Here is a 22862-nt window from a genome sequence, read left to right on the forward strand (position 1 = left end):
TTTCTTCATTCAAATGGTTATGCTTATGTATGTCACTGGGGTCCAACCAGAACGACAAATTCAAATTCACATTATTAATCATTGAAATAATTATTAATTATATACTAATAGAGTAATTAGTATCATGTGTTATGGATGTATTAGCAACCTAAATATGTTTTTAGTTTGGAGATGAGTGCAAAAACAAAAACAAATACAAATACAAAAGCAGAGGCAGAGGCAGAGGCAGAGGCAGAGGCAGACAAAATGATAAAGCGAAATCTCCCAAAGAAGAAAGACTTGCATTTCCCAAAAGCAATCGAAGGGTCTCAAGACATGGATGGTCATGAGCAAAAGGACACACCAGAAAAATCCAAAAAACAAAATACCACTAATTTTTTAAATTTTTTTTTTAAAATTAATGGGAAAAGCAATGGCCCTTCCCTTCCCCCCACATAGAAAAGGAGCCAACTTTTCAACCCTTTGCTACTTTGCGTTTTCTTTTTCAAAGGTGTTAGGTAGAAGCATCGGAAGCTTCCATGGAGATATTTATGCCGAGAAAAATTGATTACCAAGACTTGTTTTAACTTAACTTGTTTTAACTTAATCATTTAAGCTCTCTCTCTCTCTCTCTCTCTCTCTCTCTCTCTCTCTCTCTCAATATGGTAATTATTGTTCCACCTCATATTGTTAATGGGTTCAACTTCCACCAACATTATATATGCATGATATACACACACACACATATATATATATCTATATGTGGGTTTTTTTATAATTTTTTTTATAGTGGGTCCTCTAGGTTTTGTTCTAGATCTTGAATTGGATTTTACTAAAATGGCCTTAGGTAGGGTTTCAATTATTAAACAATTGTATTCAACATATGCAAACCTTTAGTTTGGTGGAAAGGTATTATTATATCCCAACGGTTGTTAGATCACAGCATGTCTTACTTTTAATGACAAAATAATGTGCATGTTATATGAATATGGATTACACATGTGTGTAAGGCTAATAATGATTTCACATTGTATGTTCCACATTGCCCTATCCTTCCTCCTCCTGTCCCCTCCCAACCCCAATAATACAAAAGTTATAGTCAGATTTTACAAATCATTTTAAGAGTGGGGGTTGGGGAAATTTGGCATCACAAAGGTTCAACCAGCTAATTATTATGCTAGGGTTGAAAACATTGCTGAGAGCTTAACAATTAAGGTTCGCTTTCCTTGATTGATGCTAATTATTGAATTTATGAATTACGTTTTTTACTTAAGTTTACACGCTACTGAAGTGCACTTACGTGTTTAAATTCAAATTTTTTTAAAATTGAGCTTGATTCAAATTATGAGATGTTAGTTTGACTAAGGAGTATATAGAGAGGTTAGAGATGCTGTGATTTTGAACTATTAAGTCATTATACAATTATGTTTATATGAATTTCTATTTTTGTTTTTTTATAAACGACCTAGGTCGTGCCGTATCGTGTTGCTCGTGTTTTAAACAATCAACCCATTTAGATAATAACCTGACTCGATTTACACTTCTACCTCAAATTGAGTCAACTCGCACTTAATTAGTAAGTTGTTAAAGTTTACAATCGCATTATGGAAGTGTAATCAGCAGTCTAAAGACTAATGACAGGTTTGTAAATTTGTTGATGATGGAAGGGCAAAATAGAGAAAAGTGCAAGCAAAGGGTATGTTATTTTATTTTCTATTTATGAAAAATAAAAAACAGGGCAGCGTCTCTGTCCAACACGCTACCAACTCCCCTCGTTTCGGGCAGTAGTTGGCAGCCGTCCGACGTAGGCTCATGTGCGCGTTGCGGCGGTGGTCCCCAACTTTCACTCAGCTTGTGGTCCCCACGCCTACCCTCAACGACAATGAGTTCACCTAATTAATTATTTAATATATTTTGCCCCATTTCTTTATTCACCTTTCCTTTTCAATTGTCATTTTCTTACTCCTATTATTTTTTAAAAATAAATCCCCTAACCTAACTTCTTCTGATCCTTCCTTCCTTTCCTAATCAAACATTAATGTTGTTTCTAAACTTCTACTTAATATTCGAAGACAACAAAAGTTAAATTATTAACTAGAAATCAAGAACATGCACCATGATACACAAATAACACCTAACTGTTTGTCTTCCCTTGCATGGCCATGGCATGTTACTTTCTTTTATTTTGTAACTTTTTTGATACGTTATCGATTTAGGAATTTAAATACAGGAACTTACGTGCAGAGATAGCCATTTTTAATCACTTGAGCTATAAATTCCTTAAATAATCGCGTGTTTGTCTGTCTAAATTCTAGATATTTTACGGAAGTTTTATCCAAAGCCTACTTGCGAATCTTGAAAACATACAAATTCTTTTCGAGAACGTGGGAAGAATATTAGTACTCCTGTGGCTATGAGCTTTTTGCAAATTTGAAATGTCATGCTTATTAGGCAACTAGGTTATAATTTGTCGTGGCTTCTTTTTGTAAGAATATAATATGCGAATTAATTTGCGTGTCCTAGGATCTGTATTTTATTTTTACATGGGACTTCGATTGCCATACGGAAAACCTAACCCTTACCTGCTGCTACTGCTGCTGCTGCCATATTCGTGCTATAATAATATATTTTTATATTTTACAGATGCAAAGTACCAATAATACATTTGGACTTTTGCAAACTCTGACATGAAGTGTTGGTTGGGTTGGGTCGGTTTGACACTGCATGTAGACTTTTATTTACATTAAAGGACATCGAAGTTTAACTCTAATTTTTCACTAAACAATAACTTAATTACTCATAATTTTGATTATGAGAGGTAGCAATGTGATGCCCATGATATTGGTATTAAGGTAGTCTAGTGGAAATTTGTTTTTAATCGAAAGAGGAGGAGAGTAAGAGTCGAATTCTTAACGTACATATAAAAGTAAATGTTCGAGATTGGGAACATATCTTACTCTCACAACAAAAGTGGAATATTTTCCAAAATTCCTCAACTCTAAAGTAATATTATAATTATTCCATTATAGAAAACACTTGTGCTTGAAGACGTGGTTAACTAAAAGAACAAAAATCTTTCCTTGTTAATTTGGACTGATAATTTGAAACGAACAACGAGAGAATGGTGCGTAGGTTAAGAAACCTGCGCAAGATAGCTAGAGTTGAGCTGGTAGGAAAAGCAACAAAGTTTGGTGAGTTGCAGAGGGCAGCATGATTAATATTAATGGGATAAAGAAGCACACACACAACACAAACTCAAATACATGGGATTTTGGGAGAGAGAGAGAGAGAGAGAGAGAAGGCATAGGGATATGAATCAAAATGATGGTGTGTGGTTGAGATGCAGGGTGGCTGAAGTTGTTGGGTGGTGGTCGCTTGGTTGATGGTGATGGATTCCAAAAGTCCATCAGAATATCAGTCAACTTTATGTCGTTTTCACCTTATATCACCCTTATTTTCTCATGAATTTAATTATGAGGTCCTCCTCCCTTCTCTCCCTCTCACCACCATCTTACCCCCATGTCATCCTCATTCATAAATCCCCCTACCTGCCCTACATTTTCTTCTAGCTAGATTCATCTTCTAATAAGATAATAAATTAGAGATAATACTCTTTTGTCAGATATATGAAAAATTGGGATTTTAATCACAACGGTTTCTGAACTGTGTTTTGGTACTTCAATTCGTTTTTGAGTCATTTTGATCCTCCGACCTCTCGCGCATGTTCTAATTTAATCATTCGGTAACATTTTCGTTGGTTTTTAGATGATATATAATTGTATCAATATTGACGAGTTTACCCCTCAAATATATGAAAAAGTTTGACAACATAACACAGCATGTGTGATTGTCCGATAAGAAAACAAAATTGAAAAAGTGAAATTATGTGTACCCCACATTGCATTAGATAAATAATGATTTGAAGTTGGGTGCAATGGAGGGTGGGTTGATGATGGTATTTTTCTGATTAGAAATCCTGGGCTGTGCGTGCTTCTATTGGTAGCTTACCCATTTGGATCAAAGATATCTTAAGTAATGTGAGGTATGCGTCAATTGGAATAGGACATATATGTATCTATATATCATGTCACATAATTATTATTATTGCTTTTTATCCAACAAAGGGAAAGGACAAAAATAAAGAGAGTGAGCAAAATAGTAGGTAAAATCGTATACAGGGCCTCCATCATTGCCTATAAAAGATTGCTTTTGGAAGACCAAACGAATGGGTAGGTGTCGAAATATAATCAAATACATAACGGTGCATTATTTTATCCATGCCAAATTTGAATATAAACAATGCTTCAACAAAACGCCAACAGAGGCTAACCTAATTGTAAAAGAGCCTTAACTTGCAAATTATAGTTTCATGTTCGAATTTTATAACCACGGGGCTCTCTAAGTCTCAAATTGTTGATGAGAAGTCAATTTTATATGGATGCAAAGTTGTAGATACATACCATATGTACAGGTCCATGCAATGCATAGGCATCACATATTTCTTTGTCCAAATAAAATAAATTTAATGTTTACTGGTATAATTTTAATTAGATAGGATAAGTTGGTAAAAAAGAGGGCGAGAGATCCGTGGGTGTGACTGATATTTGTCAAGAGTTGGGTCAAGCGGTCATTATGATTGTTTAGACTTCATGCTCCAAACTTCGAACAAGTTGTTGTATATTGTATGCCCCAGCTATAGGGGTTTCTTAGTCTTTAATGTTCTAGTAGTGTTATTGACCACTTTTATGACTTGGGTTGGTATGAAATTTTAGCCATATTTGATTAATTGTCAACCAGTTACGTGTGTTGATTCTGATTACTGATGTGAGTGATATACATTATAAACTTCACATGAATTAACGATCAAGATCCATGTTACGCGTGCTTGCTTGATTGACCTTAACAACACTTAATTTATCCAAAATAAACAAATTTTTAGGGATTGGGTAGGGTAAACATTTGCATATGCTAAGCATGTATTTGAGCTTCACAAGCAAAATATTCAAAGAGGAACAATTAATGGTAACCTGTCAAGAGGGTGTGGCCAGGCTGGTTTGGTGGCTTGGCTCCAAAGACATTGATCACACAAACTTTTTGAAGGTCAAAAGTATATGCAGTTGGGGTCAGATCGTACATGGTTTTGGTAGAGTTGTAAAAGTTTCTTTCTGTGGAAATACTTGGGGAAAGATTTTGAATGCTTTGTGTATTCCAGCATATGCCCCTTTGACAGTCTTTTTGTAAGGTAGAAAAGGACATAGTCTACCAAGTGAATTGTTGGAATGCAAGTTGCAAAAGCCGTACTTTATCATAATAATGTGGGGATATAATTTTGGTACAAAATAGATTTTTGATAGATCCTCTTCTACCAATTTCTTGCAAATTCAGGAGTATTATGATAATTTGGTAACAATTCACCCGACTTGGAATGAGATCTGATCACATTCCTTTAATTTTCGTAAGAATGTGCATTCTAGTACTCTATTATGTTCGAGATAAGAAGGATGTTGTTTGTCTGGAAGGAGATACTCCTCATTCCTACAAATCATAGTTTGATATGTGTGTAAAAATAATTCATCAAAATACAAAAATAAAAACTTCTACACGTATGAAATCTAACCATATTATACTACTATTAGCATGAATGTATGAGTTCGTATTTTCCGAATAAGAATGCTTACTATCATTCGGTGTGGGAACCAAACATAGGAATTACTTCATTTCCTATCATTTAATTCCACCCAACCATGCATCATCAACAATCTCTTAAAAGATCGACCTAGGACTGAAAATTTTGGCACTCGTTATTGAGCCCACTGAAAGCACAGGAATTGAACAAGAAAACTTGTTGCGTGAAGCACAGGGCCTGGTCCAGCTTTTGGTTACAAGTTTCAATTTCAAACCCATATATATAGCTAGGCCTGGTCAGATTTCATGGGTTGAGCCTCACATTTTCCATATTTTGATTTTGGGCTTAATGAATGGAGCCCAAGGATTCTGCTTATTGTAAAGTTGATGCTGGGCTATAACTATTGTTAATGATTTCAAGATCCAATTCAATTCGATTTAATATTGGGTTAAAACTATTGTGGGTAAAATACTTAGATAGTCCTTAAATTTATACCAGATTTACATTTTGGTCCCTAAATTAAATTATTTGTTCAAATGGTCCACTAACGCTTTATTAATCAGCGCTTTAGTCTTACCGTTACATTTTCTGTTAAATTTAGTCAAGTGAACAGCACATGCCACATTTGTGGGGGTAAATAAACTTTTGACCTAGTACCACCACTTTATCACCTTGACCTATGTATCACCACTTTATCACCTATTTGGGAAACATAGGACGGTTATGGATGGATTTTACCCATTACATTTGACGGCAACATTCACATAATGTAATGGTATGATCAATGGAGAAGCGATTAATATAAAGTTGATAGACCATTTGAACGAATAATTGAATTGAGGGACTAAAATGTAAATTGGGTATAAATTTGAGGACCATTTAAGTAATTTACCCAAACTATTGTTAATGATTTCAAGATCCAATTCAATTTTATTAAATTAACCGATCCAATTCAATACGATTTTGATGATTTAGCGGTCTAAATTGGATTTCTAAAATTTCTAAATTGACGTAATTAAATCGGATGACAAACTTGTTTGTGATAATCCAATCAATTTAGTTGGTCTCTTGGCAAAAAAAAGTTCTTTTTCCTTGTAGCATTTTTTATTTTTTATTATTTTACATGTATATCCACTAAACATGTGATCGCAATATGAGTGGTAGGTAGGGACGATGAATATTTGTGTAGCTTCCAAGTGGAGTTTGTGTTGAGAGTTAGGTTAGGTTAGGTTAGGTTTCTCAGGTAACAGATGATATGCAGACAGGGGATTGAAAACAAATGATTCAGTCTATTATTACAAGTTCGTTTCCTTTCGCCAAAACAATAATGATTACATTATCTTGTCACCTTTCATTCTCCCCTATATAATCAACAATTCCAATCATACAAAATTTTAAAAATCTGATATTCTTCACAATTATTATTGTTCACCACTAAACCCTAGCTATATATGTGTGTGCCTCACGTGTTCACAAGCATATACAATCCTAGTTGCTACAAACCTACATGATTTTGAGCATGCATTCATACATGAATTTTATTTTTTACATTATGTGTTTGTTACATCAATTATTAATCGAGAACTGTTATATTATACGATCAACTCATATAATAAAGAAAATATTACTCGTTCCTAATGAGTTGATCATAAAATAAGATTTTCTTGAGTTATTTTTAATGTGAATGCATGCTATAGTATTTGTGCCTCAAAACACCACTAGTTTTCACATCAATGGGAAGCACTCAACAATGATCAAAATGAACAATAACTTCGTGAAACACACCCTCTCATGGATTCTAGTAACCTGGTGTCAGTAGGGTTCTTGAAGCTGTTGATTGTGGAGGGGTGAGTCACAAAGCATAATAATATAGAAAGTGTGTAGTGGGGCAAAAATGCTCCATGAATAAATTATAGAAATGAGACCTTTCCTTTGAGATGTTTGTCGTTGACTCCAAGAGACCACTTATCCACACGTAGAGGAAGATATTTTTCTCACTATTACCCAAAAACCTAAAAAGAGTAAGAACAGTCGCAAAAAGAGGTTTATATATGGTTTAGCTTTCATGTCCCAAAGTGGAAAATTGACGTACTACCATTTTCATATGCAATACAGTAGAATTAAATCTTAACAAGCATTACAAGTACAAAATAACTACGATTTATAGTTTAAATAGTTCGAAGTAATTTGTCATATGATCAAAATTTTATGTTTTACTTTTTATCTTTCAAAGTAGCTTGTAAGAGTAAATAACCATCATTAACAAAAACGAGCAAAAGTAAATGTCCATTTTATTTGGGACGGTCATCATGAGCAAGTGTCGAAAGTGTGGAAAATAACAGTTAATGAAGACTATTGATTACCAAAGTTCAACATTATCTTCTATAAAATGTCGGATATACAACCCATTCCTTTCATACTATTCTTATTAAATTTGCCTGTCATTTTCACATGGGGATTTTCTACACCACTTTTCTTATAAAGTACAAAGATGCAGCTTCATCATGAGGACTGTGGTAAATGTGAAAAATGGGTACTTAAACATATCATGGGGCTGGGAATTAAAATATGCATCTTGCTATGATGCCATGTTTCCAGGAAGTTAGCAGACATACGTTTCTGGTACTAATTATTGGATTAAGTTACTTTTAACTATTCCTTAAGCCACTTGTATTGTTAATCCTAGTATTTCCTAAACACCATACTTAGTTTTTGAACTTGATTTGATTCAAAATCGACAAGGAATTTTGGAACAAGCAGTATAAGGTGTGTGTGTGTGTGTGTGTTACACGATCCCTTATGCACTGTACTTCTTTCTAATCAACTCATTTTCTTCATCTATAAAAGCCCACTTCATATTTTGAAACATCAATCATCTCTCTCTCTCTCTCTGATATTCTAAATACTGTCTGTTACCTTGAAGCAATGTTGCAAAGAAGTAGGACTCTTCCAAGCAGAATCCACCATGGAGCTGTGAGAGCCTCTCTCTCAGTTCTTTATTTCTTTATTTATTCTTTAGAGGTTAGAATAATATTTCTTTCTCTTGGTGTATTTAATTATTTTCATTTCAATTTCAGGTGGAAGAGAGGCATGACATCAGGCACTACTTGCAAGTGGAAGTCCAACCCAAAGTCACTGAGTCTGAAGCCATAAACCCTCAGTCCAGCTATATCAAATGCTTTGATGATGATGGTCGCCTGAAGAGAACAGGTAGCTGCACTTACCCATCTTTGAATAATTTGCTTCACCACTTTCCTTTTCAAGGAAAAACAATCATGTTGTAATGTGTTTTCTTCAAAACCATGCTTCATTTTCAGCTACATGGAACTCAATTAATAAACTTAACTTTGAACTTAAAAACCCATGTTGAATTTCAGGCAAAACTCTCATATATATATATATATATATATATATATTCTATTTCCTGATTTGGGTCAATAAAGTGATAATTTGCATGCATGGTCTCAATAGATTCAGCTGTATAAAATATATATGCATAAGATCCTTTCCAAAAAGCAGAGTTTTTTTTTTTTCTGCAGGACCAACTTATGAGTTTATGATAAGTTGATATCAATTATCAAGTAATTAGTACCTTAATCATAGTTCAAGAATCACAAGGTGTTGCTGGTGCAGGAACTTTTTGGACTTCGGCGTCACATATTATCACAGCAGTTATAGGATCTGGTGTCCTTTCCTTAGCATGGGCAATAGCTCAGCTTGGTTGGGTTGCAGGACCATCTGTCCTGCTGCTTTTTGCCCTTGTCAATCTCTACACTTCCAATCTCCTAGCAATGTGCTACCGGTCCGGTGATCCTGTCACAGGACAGAGAAATTATACCTACATGGATGCTATCAAGGCCAACTTAGGTAAGGGATTGTCTTTACTCGTTAGCTACCTTTCAACTATGGAAATGATTGGTTTTGGTTGTGATGATGCCAATTTGGAGTTGCAGGAGGAAGAAAGGTCATGTTGTGTGGGTTGGTCCAGTACTTTAATCTATTTGGTGTAGCAATTGGCTACACCATTGCCTCATCTGTCAGCATGATGTAAGTTGCCTGAGTAAACTAAATTCTTGTGTTCTGTTTGAACATAGAAAATACTTACACGCAGATGAACTGTAATTTATTAGCATATGATTTGTGTATTAGGGCAATAAAGAGATCAAACTGTTACCATAAAAGTGGAGGGAAAGATCCATGCCACATGTCAAGCAATGGGTACATGATAACATTTGGAATCATAGAGGTGATATTTTCTCAGATCCCAGATTTTAATCAAGTATGGTGGCTCTCAATAGTAGCTGCCATTATGTCCTTCACATACTCCTCTGTTGGCCTTGGACTTGGCATTGGCAAAATTGTAGGTACAACTAATATTCTTATTACATACTTGAAATCTGTTATATGCAAACTTCAGCTATGAAAGAGAGACAAATTTTTTTTTTGTAAAGTCTGAAAGTTGATAAACTTAATGATATCCTTTTTTTTTATTGTATATATATGAACAGCTGCAATTTTTGTTATATTTTTTCAGGAAATGGGGGATTTAAAGGAAGCCTATTGGGTATCAGCATTGGGACAGTAACCCATGCAGGAACAGTTACTCCTGCACAAAAGATGTGGAGGAGCATGCAAGCTCTTGGAGCTATTGCCTTTGCTTACTCTTATTCTTTGGTTCTCATTGAAATTCAGGTACTTCTGCAATATATTTAGCAAATGAAACAACTATATTATCCTCTTCTTTTTTTAATTGTAGAATCTGATTGTTAATGCTAGCAAAATTGATGTGCTCTGCAGGATACAATAAGATCTCCTCCTGCAGAACATAAGACCATGAAGAAGGCAACTGTATTCAGCATAGCTCTGACCACAGTGTTCTATCTACTCTGTGGTTGCTTTGGGTATGCAGCCTTTGGTGACCTGGCCCCAGGCAACCTCTTGACTGGCTTTGGATTCTACAACCCTTACTGGCTACTAGATATTGCCAATGTTGCTATTGTTGTCCACCTTGTTGGTGCATTTCAGGTATGCCTCCGAGCCGCTTGTTGAGTTTAGAGCAATACAATTAGTAAAACCCGTCTTGCAATTTAAATTGAATATTTTATAATTTCTCAGCATTCGTTAAGTAGGAAAAAAAACTCATATTATACTGAAAATACCGAAATACTCCAACTTATACATCCAATTGCTAAAATCTTAATAATCTCGACTCTACAATTGTCACTAGTCTCTGTTGTCTTTGATTCTTTCCGGTATCTCAAATTTAAGTAAGGTTGTTTCAGTCCTTTCAATTTCAATTGAGTTATAAGCTTGATACACATTGTTGGCCTATTTCCTGACAACTTACGCTTTTGAGACTCATTGTTTTCTAACATGAATTACTTTGCAAAATTTATAGAGAAATGTTACTTTTCTAAGTACCCACATCAAGTTGAGTCCTTTGCAAGATCCCCTCGTTTATTAAAAGGAATATTTGTCTATTTCAAAGTTCTAAAGCAGTGAACCCTGCAGGTCTACTGCCAGCCATTATTTGCATTTGTGGAGAAATGGAGCGCACAGAGGTGGCCAAAGAGTGACTTTGTAACAGCAGAATATGACATACCAATCCCCTTCCATGGCGTCTACCAACTCAACCTGTTTCGCTTAGTATGGAGGACCATATTTGTCATGATAACAACCCTCATATCCATGCTGCTGCCTTTCTTCAATGATGTGGTTGGAATTCTTGGAGCCTTTGGGTTCTGGCCATTGACAGTTTACTTCCCAGTTGAGATGTACATTGCTCAACAGAAGATTGGGAAATGGAGCAGCAGATGGGTTGGGCTTAAGATGCTTAGCATCAGTTGTCTCCTTGTCACCATAGCTGCTGCAGTCGGTTCTGTGGCTGGTGTGGTTCTGGATCTCAAGACTTATAAACCTTTTAAAACTAGCTATTGAAGCCTGAAGAAGATGCTCATGAAATGGAAGGCTTTACAGATTAGGAATTTGATGAAAGCATGTGTATATCTAGTGCCTGCTGTGTATTTGTGAGAGAGGGTTTAAAAACAAGAAAAAGAAAACATTGCAAGGAGTTACAATAAGGAATAAGATGTCTTCTTTTACTATTTATTGTTGTAAAATCTTATGCTCTGCTCGTGAAATGCATGCCAACTTGGCTACAGAAGCAGACAACTTGTAATTGCCTGAAGCACAACTTTGGCATCTTAATCGATAGCAACATTATAAAGATTCCACAGCAACATGAAAATAAGAAAACTAAACTCAGTGCCTACTTTTGAAACAAAGTGGTTTTCATGATATATATATATATATATATATATATATATATTTATATGAAGATCATGGACATGACGATGAACCCATATTGTTAAACTAACTGTAGTGGCCTCTTGTCAGAATCGGTCACATGCCTATTAGTACATTTACATTTTTGGTGCAGACACCCCATCGTTTTCAGATCATGGCAAAATGGACAGAATAAAATTTGAATAATCCCTTAATTTTCAAAATAACGGATAAGTGCATCGCAAACAGCAACCAAAAGAGGCCAGCTAAAGGAGCAACCCACCACCCCAAGTATCCATCACTTAGTTTGAGACTTCAGCTTGGAGGACTTTGATTCAGCAGCAGCTTTAACAAGGGTTGTAGGCTTGAACACACTCTTCGGGTTTAAAGCCCTTCTCACCTTGAACACAGCCCAAGCCGTCCCTATAGCATGCCCGGCAGCATCAAGCCCTTCATTCGTTACCCTTGCCGCTGGTTCTCCATACCTGCAATGAAGAAATCACCTTCAGTAATGTGCTCTCCCCGGTGAACAATCAAAGAAAAATATATTGTTTCAAACATTAGGGCCACGAACTAAGTCCAAGTCTCAGCCAACCATGGAACTTGCTCTGAAAATCAAGCTACAGGCATGCAGCTGCAATAATTGTGCAATTAAGATATGGTTCTCAAGAATGATGCTGTCAATATTAGTGGGATAAGAACTGTATTAAAAAACAGCCATCCACTCAATAGAAATATGAACAATCCACAGAACAGAGCACCACCATCACAAAATTTAATGCCAACTATTGGAAAAGTAGTGTTCATGATGTAAATTGATTATTGTACAAATCATCAAAGGGATGAGGATTGAATTGAAGCATTGATAATTTTCACGGATTAAATTTAGACTTACCTCTGTGAAACAAGTCCAGTGGTGACAACTGATGTGGTTGACATAACATTCCTTCCCGCCACTTCAACAGCATCACAGACCTTGTCTGTGTTTGCACACAAACAACAAACATTGAGGACAGGAAAAATGCCACTAGTTCCTAGTTTATACAATTGCAGAAAAAATGAAAAAAAAAAAAAAAAACAGGAAAAGAATAAACAGAGATCCCAATGTCCTATATTATCTCATGTTTCTAGTTCTTTTAAGAGCCTACTTCTGTGTTTGAAACTCCTACCCCAACATGCATGATTTCAGCTCCTCCACATCTCAAATATGATCATCTAAAGGAAAGCTGAAAACACTTCCAATTTCTCACCAATACAAGACAACAACTGTGGGAAGCGAATCCCTACCAGAAAATTTGTTCCTGAACAATAATTTCAATAAGAATTCATAATTCTTCTTTTCCTTTCTCTAAAGGTGTATGGCATGAGACCTAAAGCTAGTAGAAGCCTATGGTAGAAAATCTACAGTATCTAAAGTAGCATGATATAAGAATATGTATAATTCAAGTGTTTGAGATAAAAGACTCACTGAATCCATCCAAGGAAGCAAGGACGATCTCTCCGGGCAGAAGGCTAAAAAATTTCTGGCCAACTTTAGAGTTAACTATAGAACTTGTGAAGAATCCAGATACTTTAACAACCCCAGAAAGGATTCCAGAGGCCACGTCCTCTGACATCTTTGTCAACTTCTTAACCCTGAAAGTTTACACCATAATATGTTATACACTCTCTTCACTGTATAATAAGTACAAACCCAAAGGAAAAGACATTGGCAGTATACAAATATGACAATCATATAATAGTTAGAAGTCAAACTAAACGTTTAGGCTTTATTTTGATCAAAGGACAAAGGTTTCTTTGGATTTTCAGTCATTATATCTATTCATTGAATAAGTGATGATCCAACGGTTCTTACTCAGGGAATTTTGGGACTTAGTTTGAAAGGGTTTTATTGAATCATCGTGGTTCTAGTATGAATCTGAGGTTTTAATCAATTAATAGGGTCTTAACAAGATAATTCCTATGAAACTAAAATTCATGTACCTTAAACATGCTAAAATTGCTAACATAGTGAAAATTTATGGCAGCAAAAGTGATGCTTTTGTAGATTAAGGATGAAAATTAAAAAAGGATTCCCCTAACATTTACGATTATACTGGTTCATTAATGGAATATGGGCAGTAAAACGTGATGCAAGGTGGACTCTTTAATTCAAACACAAAAATATTTTGGAGGAATTTTTTATTTTTTTTGTTGCCAAGTGGAGATTGGTCATGGCAGTCAAAAGAAAAAACCATATTCAAATGTGCAAAAGGCCAAATAGGCAGATTTGCTAGCACAAACAAAACTAACAAAAGTTTAAAACCATAAACAATGATTTATTCAACTTAAAAACAATTCTGAATAATCAAATAACACACCTTTGTATCCTCTTCAAAGTCTCTGGACTAATCTCTGATTCTGAAGTGGGCCCCATTCTCATCTTCAAGAACTCATTCCCCCACTTCAACCTATCCACAGTCACATCCCCACACCACAAAATTCCCCTAATCACCTGACCCGAACCCGCCGCAATCAACCTCGCGCACTTCCCGCTGTAATCCTCTACATTCGGAGCCAGCGTAGTCCAGTAGGCCGCGGCCCTCTCCTCCTGAGACGTGTCCCTTCCCACCGACCCATCCAGAACCTCCCAATTCCCCAACCCCTCCACCCTCTCCTCCGAAAAACAACTGTAAATCCCCAAAATCTGATCGAGCTCCTTCAGCAAACCCTCTTGCCCCTTCGAAGAAGCAAAAGTTAACCCATAATTCAGCAGAACAAACTGACCTTTCTCATGGGTCGAGTCATCAATTTCGTCTCTTTTCGGCGACCCATTTGCGGGGACCCGAAGAGTGAAGAAGTAGTGGGCCTGGTCGAGCTTCACGGCGGCTTCGTCTTTGGCCAGAGGCCATTGAATCTGGTCGCCTACGCGGGCAAGTACAGCGACTATGTTCCCATTTTGGCGGAGACTAACTATGGTGAGTTCTCCAGTCGCAAGTTCGATGCTTGAGTCTTTCTCTATGAGGTGGACGATAGCCCCTGGGATTTTGACCATAAGTTCTTCGGATGATTGCGTATTTCGGTTAGAAACGGCGTCGTCTTCCGGGAAGAGGTTCTCGGCGAGGTCCTTCATGTCGGCTGAAGGGTACAGAGACGAACAAGAAGAAGGAGAAATGGGTTTTGAAGCAGACATGGTTTTGGATTGGTTGGTCTCTGAGTTTTGTCAATGTTTGGTTTGGGCGAAGTCACAGCGAGAGATTTTGGGGGTTTTATTAGGGTTGGACTAATCTTGGGGTTTAAGAAAATGGAGGAAGCGTGTCAGTGACGACGACGATGCAGAGGCTCGAGACACGCGGCGACACTTGGATTTGCCGCGTAATAACCGTGGAGGTCGATGCTCTGAAGTAACTGCTTGTTAGTTCGGGGTGCTTGAGCTCTCGCCACGTGTCAATTTGGGTCTCGCCTATTAAGAAAGAAGTCTACTTTGGATTGAATTGGACGAGACTCCCTCTGCAATGTGTCCGACATCTTGCACCAAAGATTGATTTTCTCTGTATTAGTCGGTTATACGTGCTTCCCCTTTGCACTCGAGATAAAATATCGAAATATCTATCGATATTTTAAATATCTTATAAAAGAAGAAGCATCAATTAGATGGCATGTAGTAGAAGACCCAGATTAAATGATGTCGGGGAGAATGACGGGAAATAGTAATATGTTCATCCGTTTAGCATCTTCAATATGAATATTTCTTTGTCCTTTAGGAATAATAACTTCTTAACTTATGGTCTACTGGTATTCCTGTTCCAAATGTTGACGGGTCTCATATTCGAATCTCTTTTTTATTAATTACAAAACATAATATAAAATAAAATAAGGGAGGACTGTTTGGCCATCTTCATAGGTTATAATATATTCCCATGCTCAAAACCTCTGATGCAAGAAGATGCCTGCTTGTTCAGAAAATTGGGGATAAGATTTGATCCAGAGATTGCAAAAAAGCAGCCCTTTTTTTTCAGATAAAGATCTTCCAATAGTTATGGCAATTCAGATGATCCCCATATAACGCCTCAAATAAGTTCCTCGCTATAGAATTCTACCCTTATGTTATGCCTTCACTCAGGTTGGGTCCATCAGTTGGGTCCAAATCCAATACATATTGTACCTTGGTTTTATGTGCATCAAATGTTCAAAATAATCCAAAGCCTCTTAAAGTCCTCATTGCACCACAACCATCAACATCAAGCTCCACAACTAGATTATTTTTCAATCAATTTCCAGCTGAACCACTCTCACTCTCCTTTCAACTTGATCTGATAAACCCTAAAAATGCTCCTTCTATATATAAAGTGCTAGCAAGTCTCATTTATCTATTTAAATTCTAACCCTATTTTACATTAAAATGAGGACCTCAGATGCTCTTGCATCCAACTGGACCTACATTTGGGGTTTAAACATCTTGGCCCTCAAGTTCTTAGAATTGAACTTCTCGAACGTTGCTCTCGTTCTGATTTCTGCCATCTTCTCCTTCATTCTTATCTTTGTTGCTCTTCTCATAGAGGTAGCAGCATTGTTCGTGCTCCATAATTCCAATGCCACACTTGTGAGCTTTAAGCTCTGCCATGGAGGAATCTGTTGGCATAGTTTTCCTTGCTGTCCGGTTCGTTGTGACCCGTGCTTGAACGAATTTATGTGGTCAATGCTGCATAATTAATTTCTTGCCAAGAAAAATGCCGTCTGTGTTTCGGTGGAGCTGTTATTCTACAACAGCAAAAAAATGGGTAATCTTACCTGTTTTTCTGCTTTTGCTATGGTCTCGTTTCCAACTTTCCTGTCTTCAACTGGATTTAAAGGGTACTAATATGTAATGAAATTTCTACTTTTTGGTAAAGTTAAGTGGCTTTTTCTTTTTCTCTTTTTAGCTTTTTGTGGGGTTAATTATTTTATTAATAAGATTATGTTGTAAATATAATATTGAGAAAAGTAATAAGACTGAATTCATTATCCATATGATCTAAGATTGTTGAACTCGATGATTTATACAATAGCAAAAGGAGGAATTTAATGAGCATAAATTACATATCTTGATATGTGTGTGGAGTCACCAGTAGACAAGTCGTTAGTGTAGATGAAATATGTTTCTCTCTCTAGCTTTTTTTCATGTTAACTTTGCTAACGAGGGTATATGATATGATAGTATTTTAGTTACTGGAACAAAATAGGGTAAAACCAAATATGTACAAACTTTGCCAACGAAGTCTAGCTCAATAAAAAATGAAATTAACTTATAAATTAGTGATCTCAAGTTCGAAACTCTACATGTAACAAGTTTGAAACTTTACATGCACGTTTGTAGCTTAGCTTGGCTCATGAAGGTGGGAACTTGAACTGAATTTCTTCATGGGCCATGGGAAAATTGGGCTGGCTCACCCACTTGACAATAGAATCCAATGTGTTGCACCCAGGCCCACCATTTCTACCATCTTCTGCACAAACTGACAATGACAATGGTATTCAAACTTTTTTAATCACTGAGAACTGGCTTTTGTGGTCAGAAGCTTGGAACTCACTTCAAAGATGACTTTGGATGGCATCAAAGTAGATAAATTATGCATGGGAAAAGCGCGAATCAAATCAAAGTCATATTTAATTTTGTGCCCAGATAAGAAAAAGAAAAAGAAAAAGAAAAAGAAAAAGGAAAAGGAAAGAGTAAATTGCAAGCAGTTTGTGCATACTTTAATTTCGATCTCATCTTTACAACAAATTTCTTCAGTCCACATATCTTAAATTATGCATGGTATGTGCTCGCTTCCTTGCACTCGAGATAAGAAAAAAGTGGATTCCACACCTGTGTGCGCTATTTTAGTTCTTAAAATAATGCTTCAAAGCGCAAACAACCAAAAAACTTTGAAAGCAATTTTGTAAAAGATTACATAAATCGTCTTGTTCACTTAAAGCATGCTCAACCAACTGATTTGCCTTTAGCAAGTGTAGTAGTGGTGTTACAAATAGTCACATATATATTTTAATAAAAACATGTAAAAATAATGGAGAATCAAACACATGAATTTGAGTTAGTCGTGTTTTTTTATTTTAAATGAATTTTTCTATTGAGATGAGCAATAACGTACTAAATTCACACATGCTATACAGATGCTATAACTTAAACTCAGGACATTTCCTAAAGAGCAAAACTACAAATTCTTTGTCACGGGTAGTCATATTTAAAAGGACCACGTTCAATTGAAAAAACATCACATCTAGCAGACTAATTGATTGGATTGACTAACAAAAATGCTCAATCCGTGACACTAACTTTAAAGTTTAACCCTTGGGCAAAAAAATAGAAGAAGAAAAAAAACCCTAAAGTTTAACCCAATTATAGTTTATATCATCTCTCCTCAAACGAAATTACATATTATGAAGTGAATTCCTTTTTGTTTTTGTTTCCCTCTGTGTTATTGCTCGTCTCTTTACCAAATGGGTGAATTATGGGGTACAAATCTTTTGTTCATTAGTGTGGATCCATCATGGGACCCACCCTGATATTTATATGCTAGATTACTAATGTATAGCATAACGTGATTAATACAGGGCCGGCAAGGTCCTTCCTGTCACCAACTTGTCACATATGGGACATATATATATATATATATATATATATAGGTGACAGAAATTAGCCTATAATTTAGGGAGGATCAATCAAAGGAAAGTAGTGTGAAGTCAAAAATCGTCGTGTTCTGAAGTGTTTGTTCTCTTTGTTTTCTTAATTCATCAACAATAAAGAAAGAGTAAGGTTATTATAGATTGTGCCCATGAGGTTTCGTTTTGATTTGCAGGTCAATTGTATCGGGTTCAAATGCCATGACAACTTGTATAAAATTATCGCTCGTATAAGATTTTAAAATTGTATTTATAAATTAAAAAGGAAAAAGCGACGGTTGATGGTTCTTTGAATTAATTTATAAATTAATAAGAAAAAGTGACCGTTGATGGTTTAATTTGTTAATTTAAAAGGAACAAAGATTTGGGTAGCTCAATGTGACAAAAATAAAAGATTTGAAAAGATTAACTTAGTGCTCCCACATTCTTGAGAGCTTCCCCACACTCCATTATAAAACATGAGATGGTTTATAAAATTCATTTATACCAAGTGGGAGTAGGAATATTAACCAAGAAATTCATTCCCTTTTGAATATCTTACCAATACTATTCTATATATTAATATATTATAGTAATTTGATTCCCTCAGAAAAATAAATTATTTTATGCATGATATATTTATATTATACAAAATTCCAAACTTAAATATATATACATTTTCGTCATGGTTTCCGATTGCATTGACTGATTTTAATTTCAAAGAAAAATTGTTTGGCCATTGACATAAAGTTTATATTATCCAGTAATATATATATATATATATATATATAGACGGCTAACAGTCTACAGATATAAACGAACTTGGAGATTTTATAATTTAAAGAAAAGAAAAAGAAAAAAAAAAAAAAAAGGAAAATTTCACACTACATCAACCCTCCAAAACCAGCTCTTGGGCCTATAGGTAAACACACAACTTGTACATCTACCTTTACGAAAGATCAAAACGACGTGTTTTGATCCTCCCTCCGATTTACAAGGGATCCATTTGGGTCACCACAATGGGGCTCCGAACCACATGCTTCCCATCGCTCCAATAGAGCGACCCGAACACAGCACCCGCCTCACCAAACACCACATTCTTCCTATCTACTCCAACCGTCACTATGAAGCTCCGCTTCTTCACGGCCTCGTTAAACACCAGCCTCGACGGCTTCACCGCTACGGTCACCCCTCTCGGGGCCTCGATCCTGGGCCGGTACACCGCGTTGGGCTGGCCCACATTTGTCACGGTCCGGATAAACGTCTTACTCGACTTACCCGCGGTTGAAAACAACGCCGCAATCGATGGGTAATTGAGATTCTCCGGCGAGGGCTTCTTGGCCGGGCAATTGAGCGGGGTCCGTGTGATCACCTGGATCACTCGGGGCCCGTACCCGACCGAACATAGAAACCGAACATAATCGTCATTGGTGATATCATAAACAAGCCCCGGATCCATGGCCCGGCCCAGATTCAAATGACCCGCACCCAAATCATAAGCCGTGGAGGCCTTTCCAGTGGCCTCGTCGGTCATGGTCTGATTTCGATTATCGGTCACGCTCGCTGTAGTCATCATAGCCGATCTTATGGCGGCTGGGCTCCAATCCGGGTGAGCCGACTTGAGCAAAGCCGCGGCTCCGCTCACGTGTGGGGCCGCCATGGAAGTCCCAGACAATATATTAAACTCCGTTTTTCTAATGTCGGTTTCCAGGCCAGTGGGCCCCACCGCGTCTGTCCAAGCAGCTAAAATGTTAACTCCGGGAGCAATCAGGTCCGGCTTGAGAATCTCCGGGTTCAACCCGTTCGGCCCACGACCCGAGAACGAAGCCACAACTGGAGCCGGTTTGATTCCGATCACAGTGCCTTCGAAGTCGAGCGTCGCCGTGGGCGTCTTAGTGGACGACACGTACGACTTAACTGCATCACCCTCGTCTGCACCCACAGCGCAAGTGGGAATAAGATGAGCGTCGCCGACGAGACCCTCGCCGTTAGAGATTCCGTTAGCCAGGATCATCCCCACGCCGCCAGCTTTTTTCACGACCAAACCTTTAGCCACGCGGGGGCTGCTCCCCCGGTCGCAAATTACGATTTTGCCCCTGACCTCGCGGGGGTCCAGGGAATTCTCCATGCACAGCGAACCAGAGAGCATGCCGGATTTCCCGGGATAAACGACAGGGTACATCTTGCCTTTCAGAGGCGATCCAGCGTACAACGACACGCCGTTTAGCCTCCGCCCGTCGCCTAAAATCACAACTGCCGGGAAATTCCGATCGATGGTGCCCGCACCCACCGTCGTAAGCCACGGGGCGAGGTTCGTCACCGACATGCCGTTTGGACCGTCGTTGCCTGCCGACGACGACACGAACACACCGTGCGCAACGGCGCCGTACGAGCCGATTGCGATCGGATCGAGATAATACGGAGACGATATGCCGTCGCCGCCTCCGATGGAAATGGATATGACATCCACGCCGTCGTTAACGGCGGCGTCGAAGGCGGCCAATATATCGGAGTCGAAGCAACCAGATTCTTTCCAGCAGACCTTGTAAACGGCCAACCGAGCTTTCGGAGCGACGCCTTTGGCAATGCCGGAGGCGTAACCAGACATGCTGGCCTCGAAGGCGTACCTGCCAGCCGCCGTGGAGGCGGTGTGTGTTCCATGGCCGTCGGCGTCTCGCGGGGACCGGTACTCAACGGTGTCGTTGATGGCGGATATCGGACCGCCGGCGTTGGCCGCCGCCTCGTGTCCCTTGATGAAGAACCGAGCTCCTACCAGCTTCCTGTTGCAGTTACTTTTCGCGAATTTCACTCCGGTTTCGCAAACCCCTCTCCAGCGTCTGGGAATCGGACCGAGATGCTTATCCGAGAAGCTCCGGCGTTCTGGCCAGACTCCGGTGTCGAAGACTCCGACGATAACGTCGGAGCCGTAGTCAGATTCGGACCAGAGCCCGCGCTGGTTTCTGAGCCCCAAAAATTGAGGGGAGCGAGTGGTGTGGAGGTGTCTGCGCTGGTCCTCGATCACGGCGAGGACTGAAGGGTGGCTGGAGATGGAGGCGACTTGGTGAGGGGTGAGAGATGCGGAGAAGCCATGGAAGACGGTGTCGTATACGTGGAGGATCTGAGGTGGGTCTGCGAACTCCGATGCGTACCAGTGATAATGGGTCGGGAAAATCGACGGCTTGGAGTTTCTGTCTACTCGGAAAAGGAAGGTCTTGAGTGTTTGATCGGCGGTTTGCGAAGCTGAAAATTTGAAGAACGTGAAGAGGAAGAGGAGGAAGGGGAGAGAAGTGGCGGCCATTGGAGAGAGCAGACAGTGAGAGTGAGGTGAGTGGACTGTGAGTGACCGACAGAGAAGGGACTGATGATATAATAGAGAGAGAGAGAGAGAGAGAGATTATTGTCTTTTTTTAAATTTAATTAATCAAAATTAGTTTTCAATATAAACGTTTGATAGTTTTGATTATTTAATAGCGGGGGAGTGTGAGTTGATATAATTTTGTCGTGTCAAGGACCCTAATGAGTCAGCACTTTCACTGCGGGCCCTAAGAAAAGAGACCACGTTGGATTTCTATATCCTGCTACCTAAACGACGGCGTAGGGTCCTTAATTTAAACTGGAAGATTGTGATGTCGTTTTGTGTCCCCCGGTCATTCGGTGTCTAAACTTACTAAAGATAAAAGAAAGAAAAGGAAATTAAAGTGACGGTCCATCAATTTGGAGGGTTCCTACTCCTTCCTTTACTCCTCAAATGGAGGGAGGTATTCATAAATAAACGAAAATGAAAAATGTGGGAATTTGTTTACATTAGTCCGAACACAGAACCTCGGATGCACAATAATTACCCTTTGCAAAATTCAGGAGGAAATTAATGTGAGTTAGGGGGAATGAATGATGATTAATAATGACCGTTGGATTAGTGGAGATGATCATGATGTTGTCCATGCTGTGCACGAGTCTTGGCATATAGTATAGGCAAATTGATTATTAATAACTGGGATGGAATAAATTTGACTGCTCCTAAAGTGTAGACACAGGAAATCTTTATTCTTTAGCTGGATTGAAGTATTAAAGTGGATGGATGTGAGACACAACCAGACGCATTTAGAAAGGAATCTCAGTCGTTTTGATTTAAAGTAGATATTTTCTTTTGGAGGCTATTTGTTTGTTAATTAATTAGAACTTGACTGACAAGATTATCCAACCATATAAGTCCCGTCGATAGCAGTATGTGATATGTATGTATAAGTTTTTATTTTTATATTTTTTATAAATTATTTTTGCATATGTGTCAAATTATGATTCACATAAATAAAGAGTATTTCTTTACAGAAAAGGAGTCGAACAATATCCA

At 38.0% G+C, this 22862-nt stretch overlaps 3 protein-coding genes across 3 annotated transcripts; 1 reads left to right on the forward strand and 2 right to left on the reverse strand.

The window, feature by feature from the left end:
- The first annotated feature begins 8352 nt into the window (after positions 1-8352).
- LOC103334816 (amino acid permease 3-like) lies at positions 8353-11709 on the forward strand. The gene is made up of 9 exons (XM_008237782.3): positions 8353-8371; positions 8529-8578; positions 8683-8815; positions 9239-9472; positions 9559-9652; positions 9755-9969; positions 10140-10297; positions 10403-10630; positions 11117-11709. Exons 2-9 carry the CDS (start codon positions 8531-8533, stop codon positions 11540-11542), a joined length of 1536 nt encoding a protein of 511 aa, XP_008236004.2. The 5' UTR covers positions 8353-8371; positions 8529-8530; the 3' UTR covers positions 11543-11709.
- A 244-nt stretch (positions 11710-11953) lies between these two features.
- Positions 11954-15471, reverse strand: LOC103334814 (protein EARLY-RESPONSIVE TO DEHYDRATION 7, chloroplastic-like). The gene is made up of 4 exons (XM_008237781.3): positions 14251-15471; positions 13359-13525; positions 12786-12870; positions 11954-12375 (listed from the first exon to the last, which is right to left on the reverse strand). The coding sequence occupies exons 1-4, from the start codon at positions 15060-15062 to the stop codon at positions 12189-12191; spliced, it is 1251 nt and encodes a 416-aa protein (XP_008236003.2). The 5' UTR covers positions 15063-15471; the 3' UTR covers positions 11954-12188.
- A 3853-nt stretch (positions 15472-19324) lies between these two features.
- Positions 19325-21967, reverse strand: LOC103334813 (subtilisin-like serine protease 2). The gene has a single exon (XM_089053973.1). It carries the CDS (start codon positions 21807-21809, stop codon positions 19503-19505), a length of 2307 nt encoding a protein of 768 aa, XP_088910099.1. The 5' UTR covers positions 21810-21967; the 3' UTR covers positions 19325-19502.
- Positions 21968-22862: the final 895 nt, after the last annotated feature.

This window comes from Prunus mume, linkage group LG6 (genome assembly GCF_029339155.1).
Source record: "Prunus mume cultivar Tortuosa linkage group LG6, ASM2933915v1, whole genome shotgun sequence".
Classification (NCBI taxonomy): Eukaryota; Viridiplantae; Streptophyta; class Magnoliopsida; order Rosales; family Rosaceae; genus Prunus; species Prunus mume.

What these genes read in the sequence shown, in the direction of transcription:
- LOC103334816 (XM_008237782.3), top strand. Translation starts at nt 8,531, where the DNA reads ATGTTGCAAAGAAGTAGGACTCTTCCAAGCAGAATCCACCATGGAGCT. An exon ending in GCAGAATCCACCATGGAGCT is followed by an intron (nt 8,579 to 8,682) that starts GTGAGAGCCTCT and finishes TTTCAATTTCAG; the next exon opens with GTGGAAGAGAGGCATGACAT. An exon ending in TGGCATTGGCAAAATTGTAG is followed by an intron (nt 9,970 to 10,139) that starts GTACAACTAATA and finishes ATATTTTTTCAG; the next exon opens with GAAATGGGGGATTTAAAGGA.
- LOC103334813 (XM_089053973.1), bottom strand. Translation starts at nt 21,809, where the DNA reads ATGGCCGCCACTTCTCTCCCCTTCCTCCTCTTCCTCTTCACGTTCTTC.
- LOC103334814 (XM_008237781.3), bottom strand. Translation starts at nt 15,062, where the DNA reads ATGTCTGCTTCAAAACCCATTTCTCCTTCTTCTTGTTCGTCTCTGTAC. An exon ending in ACTTTGAAGAGGATACAAAG is followed by an intron (nt 13,526 to 14,250) that starts GTGTGTTATTTG and finishes GTAAACTTTCAG; the next exon opens with GGTTAAGAAGTTGACAAAGA. An exon ending in ACTGGACTTGTTTCACAGAG is followed by an intron (nt 12,376 to 12,785) that starts GTAAGTCTAAAT and finishes TCTTCATTGCAG; the next exon opens with GTATGGAGAACCAGCGGCAA.